At 48.1% G+C, this 16,428-nt stretch overlaps 1 protein-coding gene across 1 annotated transcript in view; it reads right to left on the reverse strand.

Annotated features, from left to right (window-relative positions):
- Positions 1 to 16,428, reverse strand: part of PHEX (phosphate regulating endopeptidase X-linked) — a 1,454,229-nt gene that overhangs the window by 15,669 nt on the left and 1,422,132 nt on the right. Inside the window, exon 21 of the mRNA XM_085622474.1 lies at positions 14,346 to 14,422. Within this exon, the coding sequence (XP_085478600.1) occupies positions 14,346 to 14,422 (77 nt within the window). The remainder of the gene's footprint in view (positions 1 to 14,345; positions 14,423 to 16,428) is intronic.

Here is a 16,428-nt window from a genome sequence, read left to right on the forward strand (position 1 = left end):
GAAATCACCAACTGGATGACGGCGAATTTTCTCCAACTTAACGCGGGGAAAACAGAGATACTGCTCCTGGGGAAACATACCGTGTCCTGGGGAGATAGCTGGTGGCCTGATGTCTTGGGCCAACCTCCTAAGCCTAAGGAATGCGTTAAAAATCTGGGAGTCTGGGTGGACTCGGCACTGAGGTTCACGCACCATACTAAAAAGGTGGCGGCCACCTGCTTCGGCATTCTACGTAACCTCAGACCTATTTTGAGGTTCTTCGACTGCCGCACCTGCCAGTTAATTGTTCAGGCGACCATCCTTTCAAGACTGGATTATGCCAGTTCTCTTTTATTAGGGGCGAACCTTGCCGAAACCTCCAGACTACAGAGAGTCCAGAATGCGGCTGCCAGGGCGCTGGTAGGTCTCCCTCGCCACTCCTCGGCGACCGGAGCCTTGAAAAAATTACACTGGCTCCCGGTGGGTAAAAGGATCCAGCTTAAGGCACTGTGTTTAGCCTTTAAAATCCTTAAAACCGCCTCTCCCCCAATGTTGTGCCCCCTCTTGTCGGAGTATACTCCTAGGAGGTCGCTTCGCTCAGAGGGACAACATCTCGCGATCATCCCTCGCACCAGACTGGCCAGAGTAGGCGGCCGATCCTTTAGCTTCTTAGCTGCCAAGTTATGGAATAGTCTTCCGGAATCTATCCGTGGCATGCAGGACCTTTTGGCCTTCAGAAAGGCTATCAAAACTCACCTTTTTCAATAATTGCTTCCATTTCTTTGCGCCTCTTTCTCTCTGCAATTGGCCTTTTCGCAGCGCCGGGACGCCCCTTGGCTGGGGCAGCCGTGCGCTATATAAATTACCATAACATTAACATTAACAGTCACAAAAACTGTAAAAACATTGCCTTCCATACAGCGAAAAACACATGTAACCTCTCTTGTCCTTACCAATCTTGACTACTAAAATAGGTGGGCCTTACATATATAAATGTGTCACATTGGCCTACGGTATTAAACATTTCCACAATAACCTTTACACTCTCCCCAATCACACTCCTTTAACCAAGCTGGCTGGTAATCAGCTAAAAATCTCATACTTTACAAGTTTACAAGTTATGGGTCTCGGTTTTCAAACCCATGAATCTCGCCAAAGCAGTATAGCACCTCTCTTCCATCCTGAACTGATACAGTACAACTTGCAATTGAGACTTATATTGAGGAACACATCATCTTACAAGAATCTTGATAATTAGTCATAAACTAATCTTACATTTATACTACATCTAGCCCTTTAAATATCAATATGAAAAGTACCTGTAGTCTTAGGTTGATGGAAATCTTCCACTGCCATCAGATCCCGACCCTAAGCTGTCTGCTCCCACTGTAATTGATAAACGCTTGTCTACTGTGTAACTGATGCTTCGGACAGCATTTCTTGATTAAATGCTTCTGTTGATATACCACATAATTGCATGGTGTGACACAGAAATCAAGCAATTCTATGATGGGGCGGTTGTTCTCGGTAGAGAAAGTGCCCTGACCTTCTCAGAAGGAATGTAAAATCTATTGCTATTTGCCCCACTGAAAAGACAGTTTCATTCACTGTGCTCAGTCACTCACAAACCACGGTATGCACCTGCGGCCTTCGACTTCTCAAATCCCACCTACCGCATCATTAAGATTTGCATATTACAAAACTGAGAGCCAACTTACCATTGCTGTTTTAAAACCTCTTTACATTAATATATAATCCGCTCAATCTTAAGTATGATTACTGCAATACTCTAGCTGGTCAGTTGAAGGCTGGTAAAACTGACTGAACAATTCAAGTCGAGGTCACAAGGCTCAAGGGCAATGATTAATATCAAGCAAAATAGTAAACGCTACTTGATGATGTCATGAGCAAAAAGGATAGTTAGGAATGGCACGAGCTGTTCCTTTTTTTCATGGAGGGCGCTATTTTTTAAAATGTTACGGTACTGCTGAATATCTAAATTCAAATTCATTGTTTAATGAAACATTCTTCCATTCCCTTGCTGTTAAAACAGTGTACAACCAAATTCAGACTCACAATTCTCTACACCTACTCGGCTACTCAGCAATGTCCTCCTGGTCGTTTACTTAGTTTATCAGCATTTTTTAAAAAGAGCGCCCTCCCAATGGCAGGAAAATAGATAATTGCATTGTTCAGCATCAGTGTTTTGAATTCACCGCATCACTGATTGATGTGGAGCTGTTTGAGATCTGTATCTAGGTGGGGAGTGAAAGTGCGAAATAAGAGAACGAGTTGGGCATCATCTACACAGTGGTGATAAGAATGAATGTATGATGTTACTACGCTGGCAAATACCACGCGGTGGGTTACAATGCAGACGTTACATCGTCCGTGTTGTTACCACGCATGGCATTACATCGCAAGTCGTTTCTACGACTTGCGCTAGATGGAGCGCTGGACTTAGGAATAGTATCAATTACTATTCCTACTCCAGTTAGTGCAACAGCAGGGAATGTGCTGGATTTACAATCCAACACATTCCCTTGTGTTGTGCGCCATTAAGCGCAAGTCGTAGAAATAACTTGCGATGTAATGCCATGCGTGGTAACAACGCGGACGATGTAACGTCCGCGTTGTAACCTACCCGCGTGGTATTACCAGAGTTGTAAACACTGTTTCCCGATAAGAACAGGTGAAGGAAGAGATGATTTTGCCAAGAGTTAAAGTCTGGAGGGAAAAGAAAAAATCTATGACTAGTCTTGTGGGATGACTGTTTGCAGAGGGGAGTGGGTGGAGAGTGAGAATACCCAACAGCTTGAAAAAGCATTGTCAGAGAGAAAGTATGAAAACCAGTTTCATGCTAAATCTGTTATACCCAGAGTGGATTGGGAAATCTGTAGTGTTAAATGCTCCAGAGAGATTGAGTATGAGAACAGAAAGAGAGGTGATTGTGATGGGGTAAGGTTATGAAGCAAGATAATTGAGTGATGGCAGTTTCAGAGGAATGCAGAGCAAGGGAACCAGATTGAAGGGAATCAAGAAGAGTGCAAGTGATGAGGAAGGAAGTTGGGAGGATGGTGAATAGGTAGGTGACTGTGCTAAGTGAGTGACTACAAAGAAATGACTGTCAATACAGGACAGAAGGTGAGAGAGAGCTTGTGGGTTGATGACTCAGGGACTGAATTGGTCAGTTGCCATCCACAATGAATTGCCAGGGGTTCTTTGTCTCACCCCTTCAAACCCTGGCAGTCCACTAGGGGTATGCGGCGCTCTCTCTGGACAGTCTTTTGCTGAGGTGCCTCTCTATAAATACAGGCAGTGCGTGGTCCATCTCATCCCAGCAGGCTGGGCGTCGTGGGGAATGACCAGTTTTCCCTTTCTCTGCATTTAATGGCAGGCGGCAATGCTCTTGTCTTCCTCTTGCAGAGCTCTGGTTGCAGTGGCTCTTTGGTATGGACAATGGGGCATACTCTGCAGGCTTGCAGTGGTACTGGTGCACTGCATGGATAATTTGCTGCTTATTATTTATTCCTATTCCTTTCCAGCTAGTTCACTTATGGCTCTGGGAAGGTTAGTCCTTCTACGCTGCTGTACTGTGTTTAGCTTGTGAGCAGTGTGGATCCTTTCTTGATATACTTTTTGTTTTGCAAAGGTCCCTGCCTGGTAAGTAGCATTTAAAAGGCTGGAATGGCGTCCCATGACTAGGGGTGGGCAGAATTTGCGAAATTCACTTTCGCAAATTATCGCGAAAATGTTAAAAATCTCCGCAAACATGCGGAAATATCACGAAGATGCGGAAGTTTTTTTCCCGCCCGTTCGCGGTATTTTCTGCGTGGTCGCGGCTCGCCAACTTACCCATGCGGTTGCTCGCGGGTGCGGCCATCTTGTTTTCACCTGTCTCGCGGTGCATGATCGCGAGAAAAAAGACGTGATCGCGTGATGAATGACGTTACTGCGGGCGCGAACTGTCGCGAGACAGCGCAAAAGGCTACCAACAATCCAACATCTCGTGGAGAACGCGACCGGATCGGGAAAACTTGTCGGCGGACGTGGGGATTCAGGTAAGACGATCGCGCGCACGCGAGAATGTATTATTTTACAGCGTGAGTAAGCCAAAACTTCCGGTAAAATGCGGATTGCGGAAATTTTGACATTTTTGCGCTCTCCGCGGAATGCGAAAATGTCAAATTATCGCAATTTCCGCGAGCGGAATGGAATTTTAGCCCAGGCCTACCCATGACTGGGCTAACAGCGGAAATCGGGGTCGGCCGCATTCATGGAACATCGTTGCATAACAGTTTCTCTGGAGCTCTCCGGTGGCGTTTACCGGCATTGTATTAGTTCATCTATGGAGGAGAACAAACCCCCTCCAGGCGTCTAGTCGTCCCGCTTCCTCCACTGTTACCATCGCTGCGCACCTTTACCTTAGAATCACCACTGACAACTTTCTTTGGTGCCTGAAAAGGTCGCAGTTTATTTATCACGTCAATATTTAATTTCTTACATACAAAAAATGTTGTTCTCCATTTCAAACGTTCGTGGTCATTGCGTCATTTGATGTCCATGTTGTACATGTCGTCTCTTTTCATCTATAGTCCTTTGAAATTCTTTCTCTTGCATTATGGACCCAGCTTCCTCTATTTCCTGGGAGGGGAGGGGCCCCTTTTTTCTCTGGGTTTCCGATTCGCGGGTCTAGGCTTCAGCTTGCTACCGATTTGGAGGGGGTCCGTCTGGACCTACCCGGGCTGCAAGTGCCGTCCCGCTCGCCCTGTAAACCTTTTGTGGGGCCCTCTCTTTTCCCAGGGGTCCCTGCCGTCTAAGGCATCCCAAGGACCTTACTTGGGCATCTACTCTACCTTTCCTGAGGCTGAGTCCTTGCCATCTTCTCCCTAGGTACCCCTGCCGTGAGGCATCCCATGGGTCCTGCGGGAGCATCACCTTTCTTCTTTTTATGGCGGCACGCCGCCCCTTGGCTCCCTCGGTGCCCCTGCCGTGAGGCATCTCAAGGACACTGGGAGAGTCTTCTATCTATCTTCTAGTACATTTCTCTTTCTACTGGCTTCCTCGTGCTTGTCCCGCTACCCATGTTCCCCTTACGGCTGCGACGCCCGTGTTCCAGGTGTGGGTGGGTGGGATTCCTTTCATTCTTCCTGCGAGGGAGGGAAATGTATTTTCTTCGGGCCGTTGCCCCTTCTTATCCTCCTCCTCGCGTTTCCTCCCTCGCCCCCTCATTGGGGGGGGAAGGAGCTGCCTGGTTTAAATTAGGGCCAATCCGATCCTGGCCCCCCGCCGTGTTGGCCGGTCATGTTGGCCGGCATGTTGATGTGGGCAGAGGGCGGGGCTCCCGCCTCCGGAGGGCGTTTTACCCAGGCCCTTATTGGTCCAGCTTCGCCTTCCCGGCCTGGGTCCAAACCCCCTCCAGGCGTCTAGTCGTCCCGCTTCCTCCACTGTTACCATCGCTGCGCACCTTTACCTTAGAATCACCACTGACAACTTTCTTTGGTGCCTGTAAAGGTCGCAGTTTATTTATCACGTCAATATTTAATTTCTTACATACAATAAATTTTGTTCTCCATTTCAAACGTTCGTGGTCATTGCGTCATTTGATGTCCATGTTGTACATGTCGTCTCTTTTCATCTATAGTCCTTTGAAATTCTTTCTCTTGCATTATGGACCCAGCTTCCTCTATTTCCTGGGAGGGGAGGGGCCCCTTTTTTCTCTGGGTTTCCGATTCGCGGGTCTAGGCTTCAGCTTGCTACCGATTTGGAGGGGGTCCGTCTGGACCTACCCGGGCTGCAAGTGCCGTCCCGCTCGCCCTGTAAACCTTTTGTGGGGCCCTCCCTTTTCCCAGGGGTCCCTGCCGTCTAAGGCATCCCAAGGACCTTACTTGGGCATCTACTCTACCTTTCCTGAGGCTGAGTCCTTGCCATCTTCTCCCTAGGTACCCCTGCCGTGAGGCATCCCATGGGTCCTGCGGGAGCATCACCTTTCTTCTTTTTATGGCGGCACGCCGCCCCTTGGCTCCCTCGGTGCCCCTGCCGTGAGGCATCTCAAGGACACTGGGAGAGTGTTCTATCTATCTTCTAGTACATTTCTCTTTCTACTGGCTTCCTCGTGCTTGTCCCGCCACGCTACCTACGGTTCTTCGATCGGAGGGAGCTCCCCCCCTTCCCCCTTCGCCTTCTTCCTTGAGAGAAAACCCCCTGCTCTAGGCCTCCCATGTGTTGCGGTAGCCCATGTAGCCAAGCGCTTGCTCCAGTTCGTGCCCTTGCGCCCTTCTGTGGCACTGGTCTGTCTAAGCTCAATTTCAGTATCCCTGGGGTGTGAAATACCTACCGCCCGGTGCCCCGCATTCCTTTTCCGTTGTCAGAGCCAACGCTTTGCGTGTATTTTAACCTAGGGACATGTAGCCCTCCCCCTCATGCGTCACCATCCTTTCGGTTGTCGGGTGCCCTATTCCGGCTAGGGGGATGGGCTCTGTCTGTAGTTAAGTTCAATCATTTGTCCAAGTTTCTGAGCCCCCATCCTTTTTTTTTTTTTTTTTTTGGGGTGGTAGTGGAACTTCCCCCTTTACTCCTTCCGTTCCTTACTGAACAGCAAATGTGCCGTATATTGTTATTCAAATTACCCTCAGCACACGTCAACCTATAAGATGTCCTTTCACTGGTCCTCCCAAATAAGGGGGGCGGTTCCTGGCCATCATTACTGAGTCACAATAACCTGTTGACCTTGGCGCTGTCTACTATAACTACAAACACTGCCCTGAATCGTGACTCCTACTAACCAAATCCCGATCTGGGCATGGCTGAAGCTAGTCCCCGGAGTGTCCCTGATAAATTAAGTGTCTCCTGAAGTTTGCCGGCGGACGGGAAGCTTTAATGCACCACCTAGCCTGGGGAAACCTGCACCCCCATGCCCGGTCGGCGCTCGGTGGGGGTGCCCTGCCCTAGCGCCGGCCTGAGCTGACGATCGTGCAGCCAGTATATTCGCTTTTCACTCGGTAACTCATATGTATTTCTCGGTCCGGGGTGCCGCGTGAGTGCGTGTCGATGTTACCGGCAACTAAAGCCCCGGACCCCTTTTACCATTAAATTCAACCCTGAAAATTCTGCCTTTGCTACACAACTTAGTTGTCTGAGTATTGCAACCTGTCTTTGTCCCTGAAAATTGGGCCTGCCCCTTTGCCTGTCCCTTCGAACCCTGGTGTATTTCTTTTATTTGTTCCAGTCTGCGCGAACTCAACTTAAGGGTATCTGATCGCTTTGCAGAGGGACCCCAAAAATATATATCCATCTATACCCGCATACATATGTATACACCTGCACGCATACGCCCCCCTATACCCACATGGGAGGCAGCGGTGCCTTAGCTACGTGCTCTAAAATAATCGACAGTGACTTGCCTTGAATGAGATAATGCAACCTTTTTCCCGGTGATTCTAGTGTCGCCTTGCAAAACATTATGACAATTGTAAGCCTCAGAATCGGGCGACGTCCTCTGTCCTGAAAATTAATTATGCACCCCTCAATATGCCGCGAGTTTTACATTTAAGAGGGAAGTGTTCGCAGGTGTGCAGTCGAAGCAAAAATCGGCCGCCCTGAACTCTATCGTCTTCCAGGGCCGGCTTTTAGGGCAGTGCGGCCGGTGCCACCGCACAGGGTGCTGGCTTCCTGAGGGCGCCGTGTTTTAAAGTTTATTAAGCTTTTGGAGCACCTGCTGCAGCGTTTCTTCCCGCCAACAATTGCCCGGCCTCACATAAATGTCAAGAAAAACTCGTGCGATTAACTATCTTCCTGGAGAGAGATCAGTGTTTTGTAAGGTAGATGTTTTGCCTCAGTAAAGTTAGTGCAGGGGTTTAATGTGCCGCTGCCAATAACGCGTACCAAGTAGATTACCGACTGCATATGATGTAACACAGCTCAGCAGATTACTGCTTTCCAAAGTGCCATCTTTTTGTTACTTGCGATTTATAACTTAAAGTCCCAATATAGAATAGTGAGCTATTAACTTTCATCCCAGAACTGCATCTACACCGCAAAATATACAAGTCCCCTTCCCATTTACCCGGCCTCACATAAATGTCAAGAAAAACTCGTTTGATTAATTATCTTCCTGGAGAGAGATCAGTGTTTTGCAAGGTTGAGGTATTGCCTTAGTAAAGTTAGTGCAGAGGTTTACTGTGCCCGCTGCAAAGAACGTGTACCAAGTAGATTACCGACTGTATATGATGTAGACAGATCAGCAGATTACTGCTTCCAAAAGAGACATCTTTTTGTTACTTGCAATTTATAACTTAAAGTCCCAATATAGAATAGTGAGCTATTAACTTTCATCCCAGAACTGCATCTACACCGCAAAATATACAAGTCCCCTTCCCATTTACCCGGCCTCACATGAATGTCAAATGTGAAGTTAGTGCAGAGGTTTAATGTGCCTGCTGCAACGAACGCGTACCAAGTAGATTACCGACTGCATATGATGTAAACAGATCAGTGGATTACTGCTTTCAAAAGAGACATCTTTTTGTTACTTGCAATTTATAACTTAAAGTCCCAATATAGAATAGCGAGCTATCGACTTTCATCCCAGAACTGCCTATAAACCGCAAAATATACATTAGAACATTCATTAATGTCGCAAAAAGGGTTACTTTGGCCAGAAATCGATCCCTATTATTAAAGAAAAACTCCCAACTATGCTGTTTCTTTTCCGACTCTGCGTTCGTGTTTCTCCACGCCAATCACTCTTAAACTATACTGCCTACCAGTATGGGTGACATGTGACTCCCACACTCTCAGAACTTTGGCTCATGTATCATTTCCTATATACGGATTTACACACCTATTGTTACAGGGTGCTAGTGAGAGAATCCGTGGTGGGGGCGTCAACAAACATTGTTGCACAGGGCGCCACCAGCACTAAAACCGGCCCTGTGTTCTTCCCAGAGCAGTTCACAGAGATTGGATCCAGGCCGGGAAGGCTCTGGACTGTTTACCGGGCTCGAACCCTGTTCCACCCTTTCGCGGTCGACCCACCACACGTAAGGTTACATTCTTTCTGCGATCAATGCCGGGTTGGGGTGCTCAGCGATTGTTAGTAGGCTGGCCGCAACCCTTTCTTCCCAAATTGAGTCGGCCGTACCCCTGCTTCGCGCAGCCCCGCTCCTTACCTTTTTCTTTAAATTTTGCTTCCGGGCTCGCTATGGGGGCACTGCCGCCCGCACCAGTCTTCCTCCGTTCGGGGGCACCGCCGCCCGCACCGACCCCCGCGTGGTTCGTGTACTGTCGTGATCTTACACCAGTTGCTTGCTCAAAATCTGTAAACCGCCCCGGGGTCCGTTTTCGCGAGCACCGCTGTTCTGACTCCAGGTGCCTCCGTGGTGGCGGTACCGGCATACAGCCCAGCATTGATCCAACTTTTCGCAAACCACCGGCCGGTGTCCCTGTTGATCCGGGCACCGCCGTATTGGCTCAAGGTGCCCGCGAGTCCTGAATCTGTGGTGGACCCTACCCGTATCCTCGACAACAGATGCGGCGGGGGTGAAAGCCGCATTTTTTCTTTCCGACCAAAGGCGCGAAATGCCACATAGCATCCTGGCGTCGTCCTCTTCTCCGGTCAGCTTCTCCTGCAATCCTTTCTTTCTCTGCCCTCTGTGCGATGGCGTGGCCTTCCTTTCCGTCTTCTCTGCTAAGGCGCGAAACCCCCGATGCCGTTGTTCCCTTCATACTTCTTGCCTCAGGCGTGTGCGGGTAACAGGGTACTTCTCTGGATAGCAGGCAGTGTCTGTCGCCACTTGTAGGCCCCCGCTTACGCCTCTCGGTTTGTGCTGCTTACGGCGGAGGCGGCTCCAGACCTCCCGTACTTTTCCGGCACCCAGTCGTCCGGCAGTACTTGGCGGCCAGCTGATTCGCTTCCTTGTGAAAGGCGCTGTGAACGCCCGCTGCCGGCGCTGCCGTTGGGGAGGGAAAGCCGATGCCCGGGCCCCCTTTTAGTCTGGACCACGTTTGTGCACGCTCCCCCGGTCTTCCGCCGCTCGCGATCTCCCCCGTCGCTCCTGAAGTCGCCGTCTCTTGGCACGCGTGGGATGGAACGTCGCTGGAGCCCGCCGAGTCTTTGAAGCGCTGGTTTCTTGGCGCCAAAAGGGGGGGCGATGGTCGCCGATAGTCGCCTCCAGGTATGCCCACGTCTTCATTCCTTTCATTCTTCCTGCGAGGGAGGGAAATGTGTTTTCTTCGGGCCGTTGCCCCTTCTTATCCTCCTCCTCGCGTTTCCTCCCTCGCCCCCTCATTGGGGGGGGAAGGAGCTGCCTGGTTTAAATTAGGGCCAATCCGATCCTGGCCCCCCGCCGTGTTGGCCGGTCATGTTGGCCGGCATGTTGATGTGGGCAGAGGGCGGGGCTCCCGCCTCCGGAGGGCGTTTTACCCAGGCCCTTATTGGTCCAGCTTCGCCTTCCCGGCCTGGGTCCAGACTGCATTTTTTGCATTCAGGCAGCTTGGCTGCTCGCGCTGTGGTGCACTGTGCACTCAGCGCTCTTTACACTTTTCCAGATGAGGGTACCTGCCCTCGTTATGCTCCGCTAATCCCCAAACCAAGAGCTTTGAGTTTCTGTGTTTAGCCTGCCAGCCAGTCTTTATCCTGCTGTGAGGTGATTTACTACACTCTGCAGCCACCCTTTGTTTTTGCTCGCTGTGCTTCGCTGACACTTTGAAAACAGTGCACCTTACTCATCACTTCTTCCTACAGTCAGCACCTCGGGTGTGTGGCAAATACGAGTGAGTGTCTCCCGGGACAGGTAGTCATTCTGTTTTCCCTTCCATTGCTGCACCGATCGGCAGCACGCAGTGGCATCAGACGGACACCAAGGGGGTACAGCACTCTCTCGACCAGGCTGAACTTTCCTTACCACCTGCAGCCCTCGTTGAAAAAATTTCGGGGGGGGGGGGGCTGTAACCTTAAGCAAAAGGCAGAGTGGAGCTGCAGGGGCTCTTAGAAGGGGTGAAACATCAGCAAGGCCTCATTAACATGCGAATGGTCTTTTAAAGACCTGTGTCTGTGCCCGGGAAGCTGTCACACACGAGGGGGTGGGGGGGGGGGGGGGCTGAAGCCCTTTGAGTCCAATGGGTGTTGCGCGCCTGACAGTGTTGGTGTGCTTCCTTTAAGTTCTAGGGATGGCTTCAATTATTTTTCTCTGCTGGCGGGGTGCCACAGTCAGCTGCTGGTGCACTTGTCAGCGCGTCTCTTATCAGGGCACTTCGGCACTATGATAGCAGCCTAGGGAGAAGTGCAGGGCCAGCAGTGTCAGCAGGAAGTCATCAGCGGTCACGCTGTCTCATGCTACGGCTTCCACAACTCTCTTCTTCCTCCTAGGGGGGAAAGATGGATAGTGCGGGGCTGACAATGCCGGTGCAGGCCTCTCTCAGTACTTGTGTGGCATCACACCAGGCAGTGGAGTAATGGACTTTCGAGGCTGGATAACGCCAGTGGCACCTGCTCTGTGCCAGGCTTATTGCTAGGCTTCGCCTCACCTCGCGGAAGTCCAGACGCGTTCTGTTCTCTGCACCAGCTCTCCTGATCACACTGCCCAGTTCATCAGCTGGCAAACGACTGCTGGGACATCGGACTGTGGAAAGCAAACAGTGTCGTCTCGCTCCTCTTTTATGTTGAGGAGATGGTGCCACCCTCTCTCCACAGGCTGTTACGCTGTAAGTTGGTGCGGGTTGTCTTACACTGGGCTACTACCCCAACAGATAATTCCGTAGTTCAATCAGCAAACACATGGGGTTAGACCCGCTCATCGCCATTGTTGTGCTGTGGACCCTGGGCCCACATGCTAGAGAAAGGATAACACAGGCACAGTGGATGTACTACTGGAACTGGCCATAAGCAAGTGCACCCCGGCCCTTTTCTTGGCAGGGTCAGCTGACTGGTGTGGTGACGCGTGTGTTGGAAGGGTGTGGGGCGGGTGAATGGGCCAGCCCTCGAGGGAGAGGCTGGCAAAAACACTAGACTGTATCCGGCAGGACACAACAACTAACACTGCACCAGTACAAAGTCACGCAAATGGGCGCAAAGTCTTCAATGAGTACTTTCCGTTCAGCATAAAAGGGATTTCTAAGTGCCCTTTTCTTGGTGCCAATAGCATTTATTTCCACTGCTTAGTGCCAGTGTATGGCCAGAGGGCATTGTTTGGGTGTGGAAATGGGCAGATCACACAAACACCCAATGTCTACTATTTAATGGCGCGCAGGCCTGGGACTTGTTAATGGTCTCTGGATGAGAAGGTCCAAATAATAAACTGCTGTCAGTTGACTTACTGCACAGGATGCTAGGTGCCCGCTGCTAACTTCGAAGATGATCTTGGCCTGGCAATTAAGCATTTATTCCCTCTTACAAATCCTCTCTAGGTATCCCTTCAAGCATGACGGAGACACGACATATTACGCACAGTATTATTATTGGGACCTTCTTATCTTTCCAAAGGTATTGAGAAAGCCCTAGGCCTGAGTGCCAGAAAGGGGCAAAACACGTGTTTGCTGTGATATTCTTGAACAGAGAAAACAAGAATGAACAAATAAAAAGAACACCCACAAGTCTACGGTCTAAATTTTCATTTCTTGTAATTACTAATTAGAGTTAATATTGTATTGTGCAAAAATGAATCTTTTTTTAGGGCTGGCATTCGCATTCTTATCTTTCCTCTAGTAATTCGGAGAATTGTTGTAATTACAGCATATATCTAATGTGTGGAATTTTAATAGATGGATATGCTATCAGTACAAATCCTGGGCTATACACAGGGCACACACTTCTGTACCATGGTACAAAAGTGGTGTATGGTGTTAGGCATGATTTTTGCAGGAATATGTGACGTTACAACATGACCAAAATGATCGCAGAACGTTACATCGCAGTTTTTACAATGCAAGTCATTACAACGACTTGCGCTTGAGGGCGCAGGATTTAGGAATAGTATGATTTAGTATTCCAACACCAGTCTACATACAGTAGGGAAGGTGTTGGAATAGTATATCATACTATTCCTTAGGTTAGAGTGCCATCCAGCGCAAGTCGTTGTAAGGACTTGCGTTGTAATACCAGCGATGTAAAGGCATTGCAATGCCCGCGTGGTAATGGATGTTTCCCTTTTTGCAGGCCATCACAGTGGATGACAGTTACAGCCAGCCATTTTTCTGAAATTTGGCACAGAACTGCTTTCTTACCCTAGTACAACACAGCAAGACACCTCTGGTTGACTTGATGTGTTAGACTAAAAATGTATAAATTAGTTTTGTAGAGTCTGTACAGCAGAAGTGCAAGCTTTACTCACTACCTATCACTGCATGACAGTAACAGTGCATACTTGTTCAGTTACACAGAATATGTATCACGTTAGCAGCAATGCAAATTTCTCTTAGTGTGTATGCATATATGTGACTTGTGTGTGCACATGCATAATTTGTGTACTTGTGCATATCTTTGGTGTTAAGTCGAATGTTTCTAATAGTGTGCGTTGGCATGTGATGATGTTAGAAGTATGCCAAAGCGAGAGGTGGGGTGCGGAAGATGACGTACTTTGGGATTGTAGAAATTAATGTAGGAGTAGAAGTGTGAGGTGGAGAAGCAACACAGTGAGCCAAAGAAAGAAATGTAAGTTAAGAAGCAGTGTCAGCTGAAGCTAGAGAGTGAAAATGAAAAAGTGGGAGTTATAGAAGGAGATGAGAGAGTGAGGCAACAGGGGGCTGAGTGAGGCAAACAAATGCAAAAAAGGTCACTAAGCAAAAAGTCAAGGACTTGGAGACAAGAAGTTGGAGGTTGATACAAATATACACATAAAAAGAAAGGTACCAGTTTGAGTGACTATATGTGCAAAACTCAAGGAGTGTAAAAGAGTGAGTGATTAAACGAAGAAGAGATGACCAGTAGGAAAGGTGGTAAGGATGAAATGACAGATGAGATGAAAGAGCAAAGAAAGTTAGAGGATGAAACTTTGCACAGATTTCAGCCATGAGGCATCCTTTATATATCACTTAGAAGCTGAGGAAAGACGCAACAAATGAGGCACCTTGGGAGGCAGTAAAGTGAATATATGACTATGTAGCTACATTTTGTTTATGTGAGATTTATTATCTTTTTAATTGGTGTGGATAGGGAACATTGTGTAAAGTTTGTGTATTTTCTTTGTATTTTAATAATGCAGATAGTATGGAGTCTTAAGATATCAATGCCATTAAATTATTAAAACCTCTTATTTTGTTTGGTTCTCCGCAAAGTGGCAAATATAAAATAAAGCAAGGCACTTTCCCAGTTCAAGTGTGCAAAGCCAGAGTTTACGAAATGCCGCATGCAGTGACTAATTGTATCATACCTGAATTGTGGAGGGCTGTGAACTCCATTTTGAACCTGATCCCGTGCTGCTTCAGGTCGATAAGCATTGCACCTGACCTATAAATGTATAACAAATACAAGAACATAGTTGTATTATTTACTTCCAATAGCCAAAGAAAGATTCACAACAGCCAAGCATTTTCTCACAGTGGGGAATCTCATATTCTCCTTGCAAACTGTTTCTAATGATTAGAAGCACATCGGTAAAACAGACTATATTACCACCTCATATGTCTTCCTTGTCCCAGTTCTGATGAACTGAGGCTTGTGGATACCTCAATTCGTATGGACTGGCATGAGGAAGGCTACAGATGAGAGTAATGAAGTCCACCAGTAAGTAAATGGGACATTTCCTCCTCAGCCTCCCTCCTCGTCCCAGCCCTCATTAAATGAGACTAACATTATTTACTAACATCAATTTGTAAGGACTAGACCAAGTAAGAATAGGACCCAGATTAAAGAGGATTACCTATAAGTAATCAGTGCTTTTAAAGAAAGTGCCCATAAGGGCGAGGCTAATTTAAGTCATGTGCTGCATTGTACAGCTCCAGGAAGCAAATAAAGAAAGTGTCTAATGATTGATGTGAGATTATGCATGATTATCCTTTATTGGGAATGAAAACCAAAGACGCAGTAAACAGACTTGATTCAAAAGGTTGCTGTTATATTACATTTTTATTGCATTAGCGACTGAAGATTCTTGCTCCAACCACTAACCCTACAGACATATAATGGATTTCACAACACTGCACATCTCTAAACCTGAGATATTTTTCGATGAGAAATCAAAACAATTTTTTATGAACAGTATTTTATAGATTATTTCTATGAGCATTTCATTCTTTTGTAATTTTTGTAAAAGGTATCTCTGCTTTCCATTTTTGTGGGTAATCATTTGCCCTTTCTTGTTCACCAGTTTATGACTTTGAGTTCTGATTCAGATACTAAGGTCTTTTTAATGTAATAAGAAGATGTATCTAGAGAAACTCAGAACATTACATAACAAACTAGGTCAACACACATTGCCTTTGCAGGTTACTAAATAGGCCAGAACCCTCCTCAATCCAGAATATTTATCACAGCCAACACTTTTAGGGGCATATTCTCAAGGAGTTATCGCCAAGTTATCGCCACTTTATCGCTGCCAAAGTCGCAATAGATTTATCGCCCCATTCACAAGCTGGTGCTAACAGTCGATATCACCAGTTTTCCAGCGATAGCATCCTCAAAAACCATTGCCACGGATGATCCCGACAACTATCGCTAATGAGATGCAGAGTAGGCGTTCGCGAGCAAACAGCCGCAACAACACCACACCTCAACATTCTCAATGACCAGCCAGATCTGCGATAAGAACACAAAACATGTGATAAGGTGTGTTAGCAGCAGGAAATTAACACCTGCTCGACCTGGTGCAAAGTCAGACATCAACCGGCACCAGATAAGGGAGCCCAGACCACAGCCACACCTGAAGACCAACAGATGCCATGGTGACACTGATCATGCAGCACAGAGCCCCAACAGGGCCACAACACCCACTGCCACCACACCCAGGACCGCCACCCCCCGTAACCCCTGCCCCCTGACCACCACAGAGGCAGCGCAGATCAAGACAGCGGAACTCCAGAAAACGCACCAACGTCACAGACCCAACACCAGAGAATGTCATTGCCCATTACAGGCTCAAAAGGACAACCATCCTACACCTCCTGACCACCATTGCCCACAGGCTGACGGTACCAACACAGCGGACAACCAACATCCCTCCGCAGACAAAGCTGCTGGCTGTGCTGCACATGTTGTCCTCTGGGACCTTCCAACCAACAACCGCCAGAGTCGGAGGAGTCTCACAGCCAGCCCAATCAAAGTTCATCACAACTGTCTTGTATGCCATCATCAGCTTGGTACCCCAGTGCCCATACTCCCCCCACACTGCACAGGAACTGCTGGAGACCAAGCAAGGCATCTACGTCATAGCTGGCTTCCCGCACGTGTCAGGGGGCAATTGACTGCACACATATCCTACTTGTGCCCCCTGGTGACACTGCACACAACTACCTCAA

This window comes from Triturus cristatus, chromosome 8, assembly GCF_964204655.1.
Source record: "Triturus cristatus chromosome 8, aTriCri1.1, whole genome shotgun sequence".
Lineage (NCBI taxonomy): Eukaryota > Metazoa > Chordata > Amphibia > Caudata > Salamandridae > Triturus > Triturus cristatus.